A 13,207-nucleotide genomic window follows, 5' to 3' on the forward strand; every position below is an offset into this window, starting at 1 on the left:
CTCACTGGACCATAGCTCAGTGACACAGTGACCACTCCTGCAGCTAAAACACAGCTGGTTCCCGCAGGGAGCAGGTGACTGCCACCATGAGGGGAAGACACGAGATGAGGAAGGGAACCATTCTGGGCACAGAGGGAGCACCATGTCCTGTGGCAAAGACAGTGTGCCCCCTGGTATCATGAGTACAGGGAGGGCCAGTCAGAAAACCTCAGGGCAGGGGGCCTTTGCACTCTTGGACACAGCAGGGGCCATCCCTTCAGTGACAGGGCACAGCCCTTGAGCTCAGGGACCCACACTCACTTTGTCTCAACCCCTGGGGACCTTCAGCTACTCTTCCTTCACCCCAGAGTGTGTGTTCTCTAGTGAAAAAAGAGACAGTGGAGATTCTCCTATTATTTCCCACTTCACAAAATGAGGATAAGGTTCCCTTCAGCCCTCCTAAGGGGACAATTAACACATAAAAACAATGGCAAACCACAGATGTGTCTATATCTGCTTTGCCAATACAAGGCAATTTTCCTCTAGTGTCCATGGCAATGTGGTCGCAATGAGGGAACTTCTCTGCTAGAGAGACCCTGCAGGGGGCTCCTGGGGACCCTGACACGACCTGGGAACATCCATGATTCCTGCATATGGATAACAAGATGATCGTTGCTCCCTGTGCTTTTCTGAACCAAGGGCTGGAATCCACCCTCCTAGGGTGCCCTGCACATGAATGTAGCATTCAGGACCACTAGACCCTCATCCTATAGAACCTGATTGTGGAAGAAGGAGAGACTCCCAAGTTCCTGGTGAGGAAAGGTTGGCATTGCTTGCAGTACAAACAGAGCATTCCCTCGGGGCAATCCCAAACTCCCATGTCCCCTGGCAAGAAGAGACAGAGAGTTCAGGATGTGGCTGGGGGTCTGTACATGCATTCACTTGGCTACTGTTCTCCCAGGGTCATGCTCCTCCCTGGTGGGGGTGCAAGACACTCCAAACCCCTGAAAGAGGAGAACTTCTGCTCATTCACATGGAACTTGACTCCTTCCTGACAAAAATGCCTCTAAGAAACCCGTCTCAGGTCCTCAAAAAGGTCATGGAGACAAGAGATCCCAGATGCTACATTTCAAAACCTGGCATTCCAGGCAGCCTACTCCTCAGACCTAGAGTGATCAGTCTTGTTGTTTCTTGCAGCTTGTAGTTGGGGTGGGGGCTTCTGGGCCCCATGCAGAGCAGACAGCAGGCTGGGGCCCAGGCCCAGGCTGCCTCCATCACAGCTGCAGGTGGGGGGCTCAGGGGTGGAGCAGGGCCTCCCACAGAGGTTTTTGTATGAGCCTGTGTCACAGTGTTGGGTGTTCGGCTCAGGGACCCATCTGACCGTCCTAGGTGAGTCTCTCCTTCCCCATCCTTCCCCACTCTCCCACACTTCTGTGCCATTTTCTGCTCCTTTCCTGAGTTTAGTCTCAGTCTATAGCCAAGCTTTCAGCCAGGATCTCAAATCTTGGGACCCTGAGCTCCTCCTCTCCCTCCTCTTACTCTACTGCTTATCTCCATGGTCACTATCAGACCTTGTGCTCTGACACCAGGGACAGAAGAAACTGGACAGATTGACTCATAGACTCTTTGCTTGGCTGCCAGGGTCAGGATACATTCCTGATGCGCTGTGTCCTGAGTTCCCTTTTGGGCTCTGGTGTAACAGATATTTTTGGTGTTGTTTCCAGGGGTTCTCTTTCTAGGGGAAGACAGGACAAGTAGTCCTCAAGGGGTGACCACATACACTCTTAGAAGGACCCTTCAACCTTCAAGGCCAAGGATAGATTTCCACAGGTCAAAAGATAAGGGAGGATCCTCAGGGATGAGACTTCTGGTCACATCCTCAGAAACTATGCAGGAATGGATGGGGCTGGCACACAGCTGCCGTGCAGGGTCCTTGACCAGACTGGGACGGGAGAGCCCTGCAGGAGAGAGAACACAGAGGGCAGTGGAAGGTGCTGGAGGAAGGGTCATGCAATGACAGGGGATGAGGACAAGGTGGGCCTTGGTCTCTACAGGACTAACTTCACCCAAGGAAGGGCACACTCTATACCATGAGACTATGGCTGCATGACCAGTGGGCTGAGTGCACAGGGGCTGTGACAAATGTACAAGGACAGAGACCTGAAGACAGACAGAAAGGCTTCTCTTTGACTACCTAAGGCCTGCCATGTCAGAGAAGGTCCAGGAGAGAGAGATTACACAGGAAAAACAGGACCCTCTGAACAATGACCGTAAGATCCAGACACAGAAGGTTCAGGTCAGAAATGTACAGAGACTGGCCCCAGAGGCTCTCAGACAGCCCATATTATCTTCTCTGGGAACAAAGAGAAGAACAAGCCCTGTCTGAATATCAGGCAAAAACACAGCCAAGCATGTGACTGTCAGTTGTCTCAGGGACAGAAGAAGAACCAAAGACAGATGATGGCACTTGTCCAGGCTCCTGGTTTCTCAGGAAAACAGAAAGTTGCTTTAGAAACAGGGCAAACTTTTGCTCCTGACAAGGTCCCTCGGACCCACAGTGGCCTCTAGACATCTGACCTCTTGACCCTCTCCTGCCCCACAGGTCAGCCCAAGTCCGCACCCTCAGTCACTCTGTTCCCGCCCTCCACTGACGAGCTCGGCAACAACAAGGCCACACTGGTGTGTCTGGTCAGTGACTTCTACCCGGGAGCCGTGACAGTGGCCTGGAAGGAAAATGGCAGCCCCGTCTCCCAGGGCGTGGAGACCACCAAGCCCTCCAAGCAGAGCAACAACAAGTATGCGGCCAGCAGCTACCTGAGCGTGTCAGCCAGCAAGTGGAAATCTGCCAGCCAGTACAGCTGCCAGGTGACCCACGAAGGCAGCACTGTGGAGAAGACAGTGGTCCCCTCAGAGTGTTCCTAGGACACTGAGCCCCCATATCCTGGGACTCTGCTCAGCCACATCATCCAATCCCTAGCTCTCCACTGTATCCCTGGGACTCCTGCCCCTGTCTGCTCAGGCTGGGCTGGTCTCAAAAACTCCCCATTTCTCCATTTTCTCAATAAAACCCTGGACATTTATCTTTGTGTGCCTCTGTGTGTGTGTAGCATCTGATGACGTCTCCGGGATGAAGGGTTACTCATCCAGACTCAGGGGTTGCATCAGCATGAATTTTCTTTCCCTGGCCTCCCACCCACCTATTCCCCAGGAACCAGCTCTGATCCCAGTACTGAACCAAGTATGACCTAGAAGGTGAACTTATCCTGCAGGCCAGGTCCCAGGGAACGGGTCCTTGCCACCTGGCAAGAGACTAGGGCTGAGTGAGAGGCTTCTGGCCACTGTTTAGGGTCAGTGAGAAATGAAGAGGCTTGGGGAGGGTCAATGGTAGGTATTTGGGAGAAGAAGACCCTTGACCCAAGCCTTCTTCTACAGGAACAGTTGTTTAACTTCCCTGTTTCCACAAGAAACCCACTGGGCTGAACCACTACAAGGTAAAGTTGTGTCATTGGTATGTCACCACACAGCCACAGTAATCTGGAACAATGTGTCCCTTAAGGATGTGTCTCAAACTTCCTCACTGGACCATAGGTCAGAAAGACACTAAACATTTTTACAGCAAACACACAGCTGGTTCCCAGAGGGTGCAGGTGGCCTCTGCCATCATGAGGGCAGCACACGAGATGAAGAAGGACACCTTCCTGAACAAAGAGGGAGCACCATGTCTTGTCCCAGGGAGGGCGTGTTATCTGAAAGTCAAGAGTTGTGGGAGGGAGGTTCAGAAGTCCTCAGGGCAGGGGCCCTGAGCATTCTGGGATACAGCAGGGTCAGCTGTTCCTCTCCAACACCTCCCTCACCCCTGCTGCTGCCCTGGGGACACAGCACTTCTGTGGATCTCAGGACCCCACACCCACTTTGTCTCTTCACCAGGGGCCCTTCAGCTGCTCTCCCTTCACAACAGTGTGCGTTCTCTCGTGAAAAATACAAAGTGAAGATTCTTCTTTTATTTCCCTCTTCACAAAATGAGAACGTGCTTCCCTTCAGCCCTCCCAAGTGGACAATTCACACATAAAACAACGACAAATGACACATTCTATGTGTATCGGTTGTGCGAGTGCACTGCAGTTTTCCTCTAGCGTCCATGCCAGTGCGGTCTCAATGACGGGACTTCTCTGCTAGAGCCCCCGCAGGGGGTAGCTTGAGACCCTGACAGGACCTGGGAACATGCATAGCTCCTGTGTAGACACAACAATATGATGGTTGCTCCCTGAGCTTTTCCAAACCCAGGGCTGGAATCCACCCTGATCAGAGTGCTCTGAACATGAATGTAGGACTCAGGACCACCAGACCCTCATCCCTTAAAACACGAGCGTGGAGGGAAAGGAGAATCTCCAGAGTTCCTCATGGAGGATGGGCTGGCACTGCTTGCAATACAAGTTGAAGAATCCCTCGGGACAATGCCAAACTCGCATGTCACCAGGGAAGATGAGGCTGAGACCTCATGGTGGGGCTGAGGTCCACAGGTACATTCCTACAGTTACCGTTCTCCGGGGTCATGCCCCTCCCTCCTGAAGGTGCGGGACACTCCAGTCCCCTCAGACAAGAGAACATCTGCTCATTCCCATTAACTTGCCTGCTTATGACCCAAATGGCTCCAAGAAATCTGCCCCCAGTCCTGCTGGAGCTCATTTGGAAGCGGGATCCCAGAGGACACCTACATTCTGGATTCTGGCTTTCCAGACAGCCAGCGCATGAGCACACAGAGACACTGGTCCTGTTACATATTTTGGCTTGTAGTAGGAGTTGGGGGCTTCTGGGTCCCAAACACAGCAGACAGCAGCCCAGGGTAGAGGCCCAGGCTGCCTTCGTCACAGCTGCAGGTTGGGGGGCTCAGGGGTGGGGCAGGGCCTCCCACAGAGGTTTTTGTATGAGCCTGTGTCACAGTGTGGTGTGTTCGGCGGAGGGACCCATCTGACCGTCCTGGGTGAGTCTCTCCTTCCCCCTCCTTCCCTGCTTCTCCCAGCAGCTGGGAAACTTTCTGCTGTTTTCAGTCTTTTCTCAGTCCTGTCACATCCTGTAGCCACCTTTCACCCAGCATCCCAACCATGGGCACCCTGAGCTGCTTCTGTCTTTCTTCTTAATGTCTTCCTTGTCTCCAGTGGTCACTGTCAGACCTTCAGCTCTAACCCCACAGACAGAGGAATGGACAATGTGACTTGTAAACTCTTGTGTGCGTCTGCCTGGGTCAGGCTGGATTCACAACAGGCTCCATTCTGTGTTCCCCTTCCAGTCCTGGGGTTCCAGATTTATTTCTAGGGCTTACTAGGGGTGCCACCTTTGGGGAGAGAGTGGCTAAGTAGTATTGGTGGGGTGATGATGTGTAGACTGTGGAAGGAAGTAGAACCCTCAGGGCCATGGCTAGAGACACACAGGTATAGAGTGAAGGGAAGGACCTCAGGGATGCTGGGATCTGACCAAGGACCAGGAAATATGCAAGGGGCAGAGGGGGCCTGCACAAAGCTGCTGGACAGTGTCTTGGACCAGACTGGGACGGGAGAGCCCTGCAGGACAGAGGACACAGTGGGGAGGAGAAGGTGCTGGAACAAGGTTCATGCAGGGGGAGGAAATGTGGACAAGGTGGACCAGTTGTCTTCTGCGGGACACACGTCACAAAAAGAAAGGCAGACTCTAACTTTGGAGGGCTCTAGCTGTATGATCAATGGGCTGAATGTGCAGCGGCTGAGACTAGAGTAGAAGGACAAAGAGTGAGGATATACAGACAGGCTTCTCTTTGACTTCCTAAGACCTGCTATGTCAGAGAAGGTTCAAAAGAGAAAGATTTCAGGGAAAAAGGCCACTTTCAACAAAGACCAACACAGAAGGGTACAGAGACTGGCTCAGGAAGAGATCAGAGAGCTCATATTATTTTCTCTGGGAGCAAACAGAATGCACTCTCTGTTACGAGGGAAAGGTACAACCAAGAAGGTGACAGGCTGGTGTCAGTCGGGGAGAAGAAGGACCAAAGGACAGTGAAGGCAGGAGTCCAGGCTCCGGGTCTCTCAGGAAAGTGGGGATTGGTGTTTAGAACACAGCAAACTGTTGTGCATAGCAAGGACCCTCAGACCCAGACTGGCCTCTGAACTTGACATCTGACCTCCTGCTCCCACCCTCCTACCCCACAGGTCAACCCAAGTCCGCACCCTCGGTCACCCTGTTCCCACCCTCCACTGACGAACTCGGCAACAACAAGGCCACACTGGTGTGTCTGGTCAGTGACTTCTACCCGGGAGCCGTGACAGTGGCCTGGAAGGAAAATGGCAGCCCCGTCTCCCAGGGCGTGGAGACCACCAAGCCCTCCAAGCAGAGCAACAACAAGTATGCGGCCAGCAGCTACCTGAGCGTGTCAGCCAGCAAGTGGAAATCTGCCAGCCAGTACAGCTGCCAGGTGACCCACGAAGGCAGCACCGTGGAGAAGACAGTGGTCCCCTCAGAGTGTTCCTAAGACACCGAGGCCCAATATTTGGGGATCCTCCTCAGCCAAGTGGCCCATTCCCCACCTCTCCACTATATTCCACAGACTCCGACCATCCCCAGTCAGATCTGACTGGACATGTCACACCCCCACCTCTCCTACTTCTCCTTAATAAACACCTGATCATCTGTCATAAAGTGGTGATGTGCATTCTGTGTCTGGATGGGTCTCTAGGCTAAAGGGTCAGTAATTAAAGGAGTGGTAGTTATGACACAGATTCCTCTTTACCTTTGTCTGTCCACCCTATCCCCCAGGGAGCATGTGAGCTCTGTGTGCTGATGGGAAAGCTGACCCTGAGCAGGACTTGTTGTCGGGCAGAACCCCTGAATGCAGCAGGCTTTGTCACCTGGGAAGGGAGAAGGGCTGAGTATCAGGGATCTGGGACCTGAGGAAGAATCAGGGAGCAATGAGGAGGGTGACAGGTGAGCCTGAAACACACAGCTGAGGAGTTTATGTTCAGATCTTTTGGGGATCAAGTTCAACATCTAGGTTGCCCTAGCCAGGAACTAAGAGACCACAACCATGAAGAGTATGGACATCTGAAGTTGCTCAGGGAGAGAGTTCATTTGGGATTGGCTGATGGACAGAGCTAACGATTTCAGCCTGCATGAGTGGGAGACTCGAAATCACAGAGTCACTGAGAAAGGACACTGTCCTGGGTGCAGGAAGGACCTCAGTGATTTCCGCAGGAGAGTGGCCACTTTCAGAGGAGGGGGTGAAGTTAGATTGGGGCAGATTGGCTCAGGGAAAAGTGTGTGTGGTTGGGGGGTACAGCAAGGTCCTCTTTCCATGGTGACTGGGTGGTTTCAGACCCCCTGTCCACACCCCTCAGTTGTTGCTCACTGTGGCTCAGCCCCTGGGGCACCTGAAGCCTGCTGTCAGAGACACCCTCCCTCCCAGGCCCTGAGGCATATGTGTTCAGCTCACAAATCTGAGGGCCCAGCAGGCTCCCAGGCCACAGCTGCCAGGCTCCCAGGCCTCCTTTGTGGACCTCCAGCTCTTCAGTGACATGGAGCTACCCTCACCACAGTTGCTGGGTGTCCATAACAGCCCAGACCCAGGGACTTAAGGGCAGGGAGCCTTGGAAGCAGAACAGAGCAGAAGAAGGGGCCTCCTTGGAGCTTCATCACAACCACCTCTGCCCCAATCACACCTGAAAACGTGGAAGGAAGTTCGGGGATCCCAGAGTCCCATAGCATCTGTCTGACCCCTTCCCTGAATCTGCATGTTTAGGTCCCTCCAGGGAAGGGGCCACCCAGCTCTCTCTCATCTTGATGGCCCTGCTGCTACAAGGCCTGAGTGTCACCTCCACGTTACACCAATTTCGCATTCACTTTGTGTGGGTTCTCATTGTGGGAAACTGGGAACACAAGAATGAAAAGGCAGATGATTCTAAATGACCCCACGTTTCTTCCACAAGTCCCCCAAAGTCATCCATTCCCTCATCATGCTCACCCTACAAAACCATAGTAAGTCCTATCTTATGCAATATGTTGAAGCAAATTCCAGATGTAACTCTTCATCTGTAAGTATTTTGTTAGGGTGCTCAGAGGTATGGTCCTCAGAGATACCTACATTATCATGATCAAACCTGACAGAAATTATCAATAATTCTTGAATATCAAAAAACACTCTCTCATTTAATGGCTCATAGTGTATTTCCTTGATTGAATTTTGGGTATCGTTATATTTGGTTATCTATTTGTTGTTGTTTTTTTCTCTCTCTACATGGATTGGATGAAGTTTCACATAGTGATTGGCAGACGCTGGCTCTCCACGTGTTTCTTAATTTGCTCCAGGTTTTCATGGGAGGAGGTGGCTGTGGCTCTGGAGCTGCTGGTAGTGCAGAGTCTCCCAGGGTCAGGGTGGGGTCCCCAGGCTCCCCACATGGTACCTGGGTGGGATTCTCTGCTTCACATTCTTACAAAGTGGTTCTGACATCAGAGGCTTCACAAGATCCAGATTGGTCTTGGGGAGAAATTGCTTCCCAGGTTGATTGCTTACTTTGCACCAAGGGAGGCATGGTGGCATTGACCCCTTGGAGTGGCCTTAGCTACAGTCCTGCGCAATGCCTCACCCAGCAGGTAGGAAAGCAATGCATCCTGGGAATTCTCAGTTCTGCCCTCCTCTTGCTGTGAGTTCCCCACAGTCAGCACCTTCAGTGGTGCTAACTTCATCCCAAAGTGAGTTTCACACCAGGAAGAAGGGAGCAATGGAGACTGTCCTCTGTTGTCCACCAGGTCACAGAACGTCCTTTTGGTTCCAGCCTTCCTGCCATGGTGAACAATTGCTGCTGAGTGACGTGACAAGGGACACAGTGTGAACATGTCTGCTGTGTGAACAGGTAGCCAATGTCCTCTACCAATGACCACAGTGTGTCTGCAAATGCTGGACATTTGTCCATGGGGAACATCTGTGTGTGAGGACCTCTGGATGCCCTGACATGACCCTGGGGGATCTCTATGGCTCTACTTGTAGGTCACAACATAATGTGCCTCATCCTCGAGAGACCAACACTTGGCCTGAAAGGAGCCACTGCTGCAGGTTCCCTTCAGTGCAACAGGGATTTAGGGCCACAGTCAAAGTGCTGCTCATGTCCCCCATTGAATGAAGGAGAGCCACAATGGCAGCACCAGATCCTTCTCAACATGAGACCAGGTTAAGGGACCACAGAGAACACTCAGAAGGTGACCCTAAAGGAAGGATGCCATTTCCTACAAGGCCACCCGCACTTCAGTCAGTGCAGTCCAAATCTAAGCTGTCACTGGAAAAGATAAGTTTGCGCTCCTGTTTGATGGTTGGGGACATAAGAGGTGGCCGATAGACTCTGTCCACAAGCCACATGCCTCTCCAAGGAAGGGGAAGGTACATAGGAGAGGATGTATTCTGCCCTCCTTTTATGTCTCCATGAGATTTGGATGATTTGAACCTATGAAAGATGCGTCATCCATTGTCATGGCAACCTATTCATAGTGACAGCAATGCCCTTCAGACTAATCCCAAATCCCAGGAGATGTAGTGGGGAATTCACATCAGACACCAAAACGAATTGGGAGAATTCCTTTCCACAGCACTGTTGCTGCACGTGGCCCATGACACGCACCCTATATCTGCTTGTGGGGGAAGGGAGTGTGTGTGTCCCATGCTGAGCAGACAGCAGCCTGGGGCACAGACACAGGCTTCCTCCATCACAGCTGCAGGTGGGGGGCTCAGAGGTGGGGCAGGGCTCCCACAGAGGTTTTTGTCTGAGTCTGTGTCACAGTGTGTTGTGTTCGGCGGAGGGACGCATCTAACCGTCCTAGGTGAGTCTCCCTTCCCCTCTTCCTGCTCTCCTACACTTTTGGGCACTTTTCTGCTGTTTTTGCTTCTTTGTTGGGTGTAGTCTCAACCTGTAGCCAAACTTTCCCCCAGGATCTCAAACCTTGGGACCCTGTGTTCCTCCTCTCCCTCTTCTTGCTGTCCTGCTTGTCTCCATGGTCACTATCAGACACTCACCTCTGACTCCAGAGACAGAGCAATGGACAGAGTGACTTGTAGGCTCCTCTCTGTCTGCCTGGGTCTGGCTAGATTCATGACTGGCTCTGTTCTGTGTTCTCCTTCGAGTACCAGGATTCCAGATTCACTTCTGTGGGTTACTAGGGGTCCCATCTCGGAGGGAAGGGAGGGTAAGTAGTATTGAGGGTTTGATGACATACAGACTTTTGAAGGAACAAGAACCCTCAGGGTCATGGCTAGAGACACACAGGTGTAGAGTTAAGGAAAGGACCTCGGGACTGTGGGGTTATGATCAGAGGCCAGGAAATATGAAGGACTGAGGGGGCCTGCACAAAGCTGCCATGTAGTGTCCTCTACTAACTGCGATGGGAGAGCCTGAGGGAGAGAAAACACAGTGGGGAGGAGAAGGCGCTGGCAGAAGGGTCATGCAGACAGGGGACGAGGATGAGGTGGGCCCCTCAGTAACAGCAGGACAAAATTCACACAAAGAAAGACAGGCTCTACAGCATGAAGGCCCTAACTCTATGATGAATGAGCTGAGTGTGTGAGGGGTGTGACAAATGTACAAGGACAGAGACCGAGGATAGACAGAAAGACATCTGTTTGACTAGCCAAGATGCTACCATAACATGCAAGGTCCAGAGATGTTTCAGAGAAACACTGGAGCCTTTGAACAAAGATCCAAACAGCCCACCAGAGAAGGGTACAGAGACTGGCGCAAGAGATCAGAGAGCTCATATCACCTTCTCAAGGGGCAAACAGAATGACACACCCTGTTATAAGGAAAGATGCAACCAAGATGGTGACAGTCAGGTGTCAGTGGGGCAGACGAGGGACCAAAGGACAGGTGAAGACAGGTGTACAGACTCCAGCTCTCTGAGGAAAGTGGCGAGTTACGTTAAGAGCACAGCACACTGTTGTGCATGTCAAGGACCCTATGACCCAGAGTGGCCTCTGAACTACACACCTGACTTCCTGCTCCCCTACCACCCCACAGGTCAGCCCAAGTCCGCACCCTCAGTCACTCTGTTCCCGCCCTCCACTGACGAGCTCGGCAACAACAAGGCCACACTGGTGTGTCTGGTCAGTGACTTCTACCCGGGAGCCGTGACAGTGGCCTGGAAGGAAAATGGCAGCCCCGTCTCCCAGGGCGTGGAGACCACCAAGCCCTCCAAGCAGAGCAACAACAAGTATGCGGCCAGCAGCTACCTGAGCGTGTCAGCCAGCAAGTGGAAATCTGCCAGCCAGTACAGCTGCCAGGTGACCCACGAAGGCAGCACTGTGGAGAAGACAGTGGTCCCCTCGGAGTGTTCCTAGGACACTGAGCCCCCCACATTCTGGGACTCTGCTCATCCAGATCACCCATTCCCCACCTCTCCACTGTACCCCCTGGGACTCCCGCCCCTGTCTGCTCAGGCTGGGCTGGTCTCACTGCCTCCCCATTTCCCATTTTTCTCAATAAAACCCTGGTCATTTATCATTGTGTGACTCCATGTGTGTTCAGCATCTGATGACATCTCCAGGGCACAGGGTTATTCACCCAGACTCAGGGATTGCTCCAGCATGAAATTCTGCCCCCCTGCCTCGCACCCACCTATTCCCTAGGAACCACCTGTGACTTCGGTACTGGGGGGAACCATGACCCAGAAAATGAACTTGACATGCGGTGCTGGCCCCAAGCACCCTTGTCAGCTGGCAAGGGAGAAGGGTTGAATGACAGGCTTCTGGCTAGTTTCTAGGGTAGGGGAAAAAGAGAAGGGTCCAGGAGGGTCAATGGCAGGAATTTGGGAGAAGAAAACCCTTCAGCCAAGCCTTGTTCTTACAGGAACAGCTGCTTAACTTCTCTGTTTCCTCAAGAAACCCACTGGGTTGAACCATTACAATGTGAGGGTTTTATCATTGGCCTGCCACCACAGAGCCACAGAAATCTGGAGCAATGTGTCCCCTGAGGACCTATCTCAAACTCCCTCACTGGACCATAGCTCAGTGACACAGTGACCGCTCCTGCAGCTAAAACACAGCTGGTTCCCGCAGGGAGCAGGTGACTGCCACCATGAGGGGAAGACACGAGATGAGGAAGGGAACCATTCTGGGCACAGAGGGAGCACCATGTCCTGTGGCAAAGACAGTGTGTCCCCTGGTATCATGAGTACAGGGAGGGCCAGTCAGAAAACCTCAGGGCAGGGGGCCTTTGCACTCTTGGACACAGCAGGGGCCATCCCTTCAGTGACAGGGCACAGCCCTTGAGCTCAGGGACCCACACTCACTTTGTCTCAACCCCTGGGGACCTTCAGCTACTCTTCCTTCACCCCAGAGTGTGTGTTCTCTAGTAAAAAAGAGACAGTGGAGATTCTCCTATTATTTCCCACTTCACAAAATGAGGATAAGGTTCCCTTCAGCCCTCCTAAGGGGACAATTAACACATAAAAACAATGGCAAACCACAGATGTGTCTATATCTGCTTTGCCAATACAAGGCAATTTTCCTCTAGTGTCCATGGCAATGTGGTCGCAATGAGGGAACTTCTCTGCTAGAGAGACCCTGCAGGGGGCTCCTGGGGACCCTGACACGACCTGGGAACATCCATGATTCCTGCATATGGATAACAAGATGATCGTTGCTCCCTGTGCTCTTCCAAACCAGGGCTGGAATCCACCCTGCTAGGGTGCCCTGCACATGAATGTAGCATTCAGGACCACTAGACCCTCATCCTATAGAACCTGATTGTGGAAGAAGGAGAGACTCCCAAGTTCCTGGTGAGGAAAGGTTGGCATTGCTTGCAGTACAAACAGAGCATTCCCTCGGGGCAATCCCAAACTCCCATGTCCCCTGGCAAGAAGAGACAGAGAGTTCAGGATGTGGCTGGGGTCTGTACATGCATTCACTTGGCTACTGTTCTCCCAGGGTCATGCTCCTCCCTGGTGGGGGTGCAAGACACTCCAAACCCCTGAAAGAGGAGAACTTCTGCTCATTCACATGGAACTTGACTCCTTCCTGACAAAAATGCCTCTAAGAAACCCGTCTCAGGTCCTCAAAAAGGTCATGGAGACAAGAGATCCCAGATGCTACATTTCAAAACCTGGCATTCCAGGCAGCCTACTCCTCAGACCTAGAGTGATCAGTCTTGTTGTTTCTTGCAGCTTGTAGTTGGGGTGGGGGCTTCTGGGCCCCATGCAGAACAGACTGCAGCCTGGGGCCCAGGCC

The 13,207-nt window shown here is 52.5% G+C and overlaps 2 gene segments (V, D, J or C); both read left to right on the forward strand.

Annotated features, from left to right (window-relative positions):
* Nucleotides 1-142: 142 nt before the first annotated feature.
* Nucleotides 143-3,059, forward strand: LOC123806575. The segment is given in 3 exon segments: nucleotides 143-173; nucleotides 1,177-1,368; nucleotides 2,582-3,059. Coding segments are annotated over 3 exon segments (543 nt in total).
* Nucleotides 3,060-4,117: 1,058 nt separating this feature from the next.
* Nucleotides 4,118-11,351, forward strand: LOC123806576. The segment is given in 3 exon segments: nucleotides 4,118-4,123; nucleotides 4,921-4,960; nucleotides 11,001-11,351. Coding segments are annotated over 3 exon segments (366 nt in total).
* Nucleotides 11,352-13,207: the final 1,856 nt, after the last annotated feature.

The sequence above is a fragment of the Phyllostomus hastatus genome, unplaced genomic scaffold (genome assembly GCF_019186645.2).
Source record: "Phyllostomus hastatus isolate PE091 unplaced genomic scaffold, TTU_PhHast_1.1 phas_scaffold_387, whole genome shotgun sequence".
NCBI classification, from domain to species: Eukaryota; Metazoa; Chordata; class Mammalia; order Chiroptera; family Phyllostomidae; genus Phyllostomus; species Phyllostomus hastatus.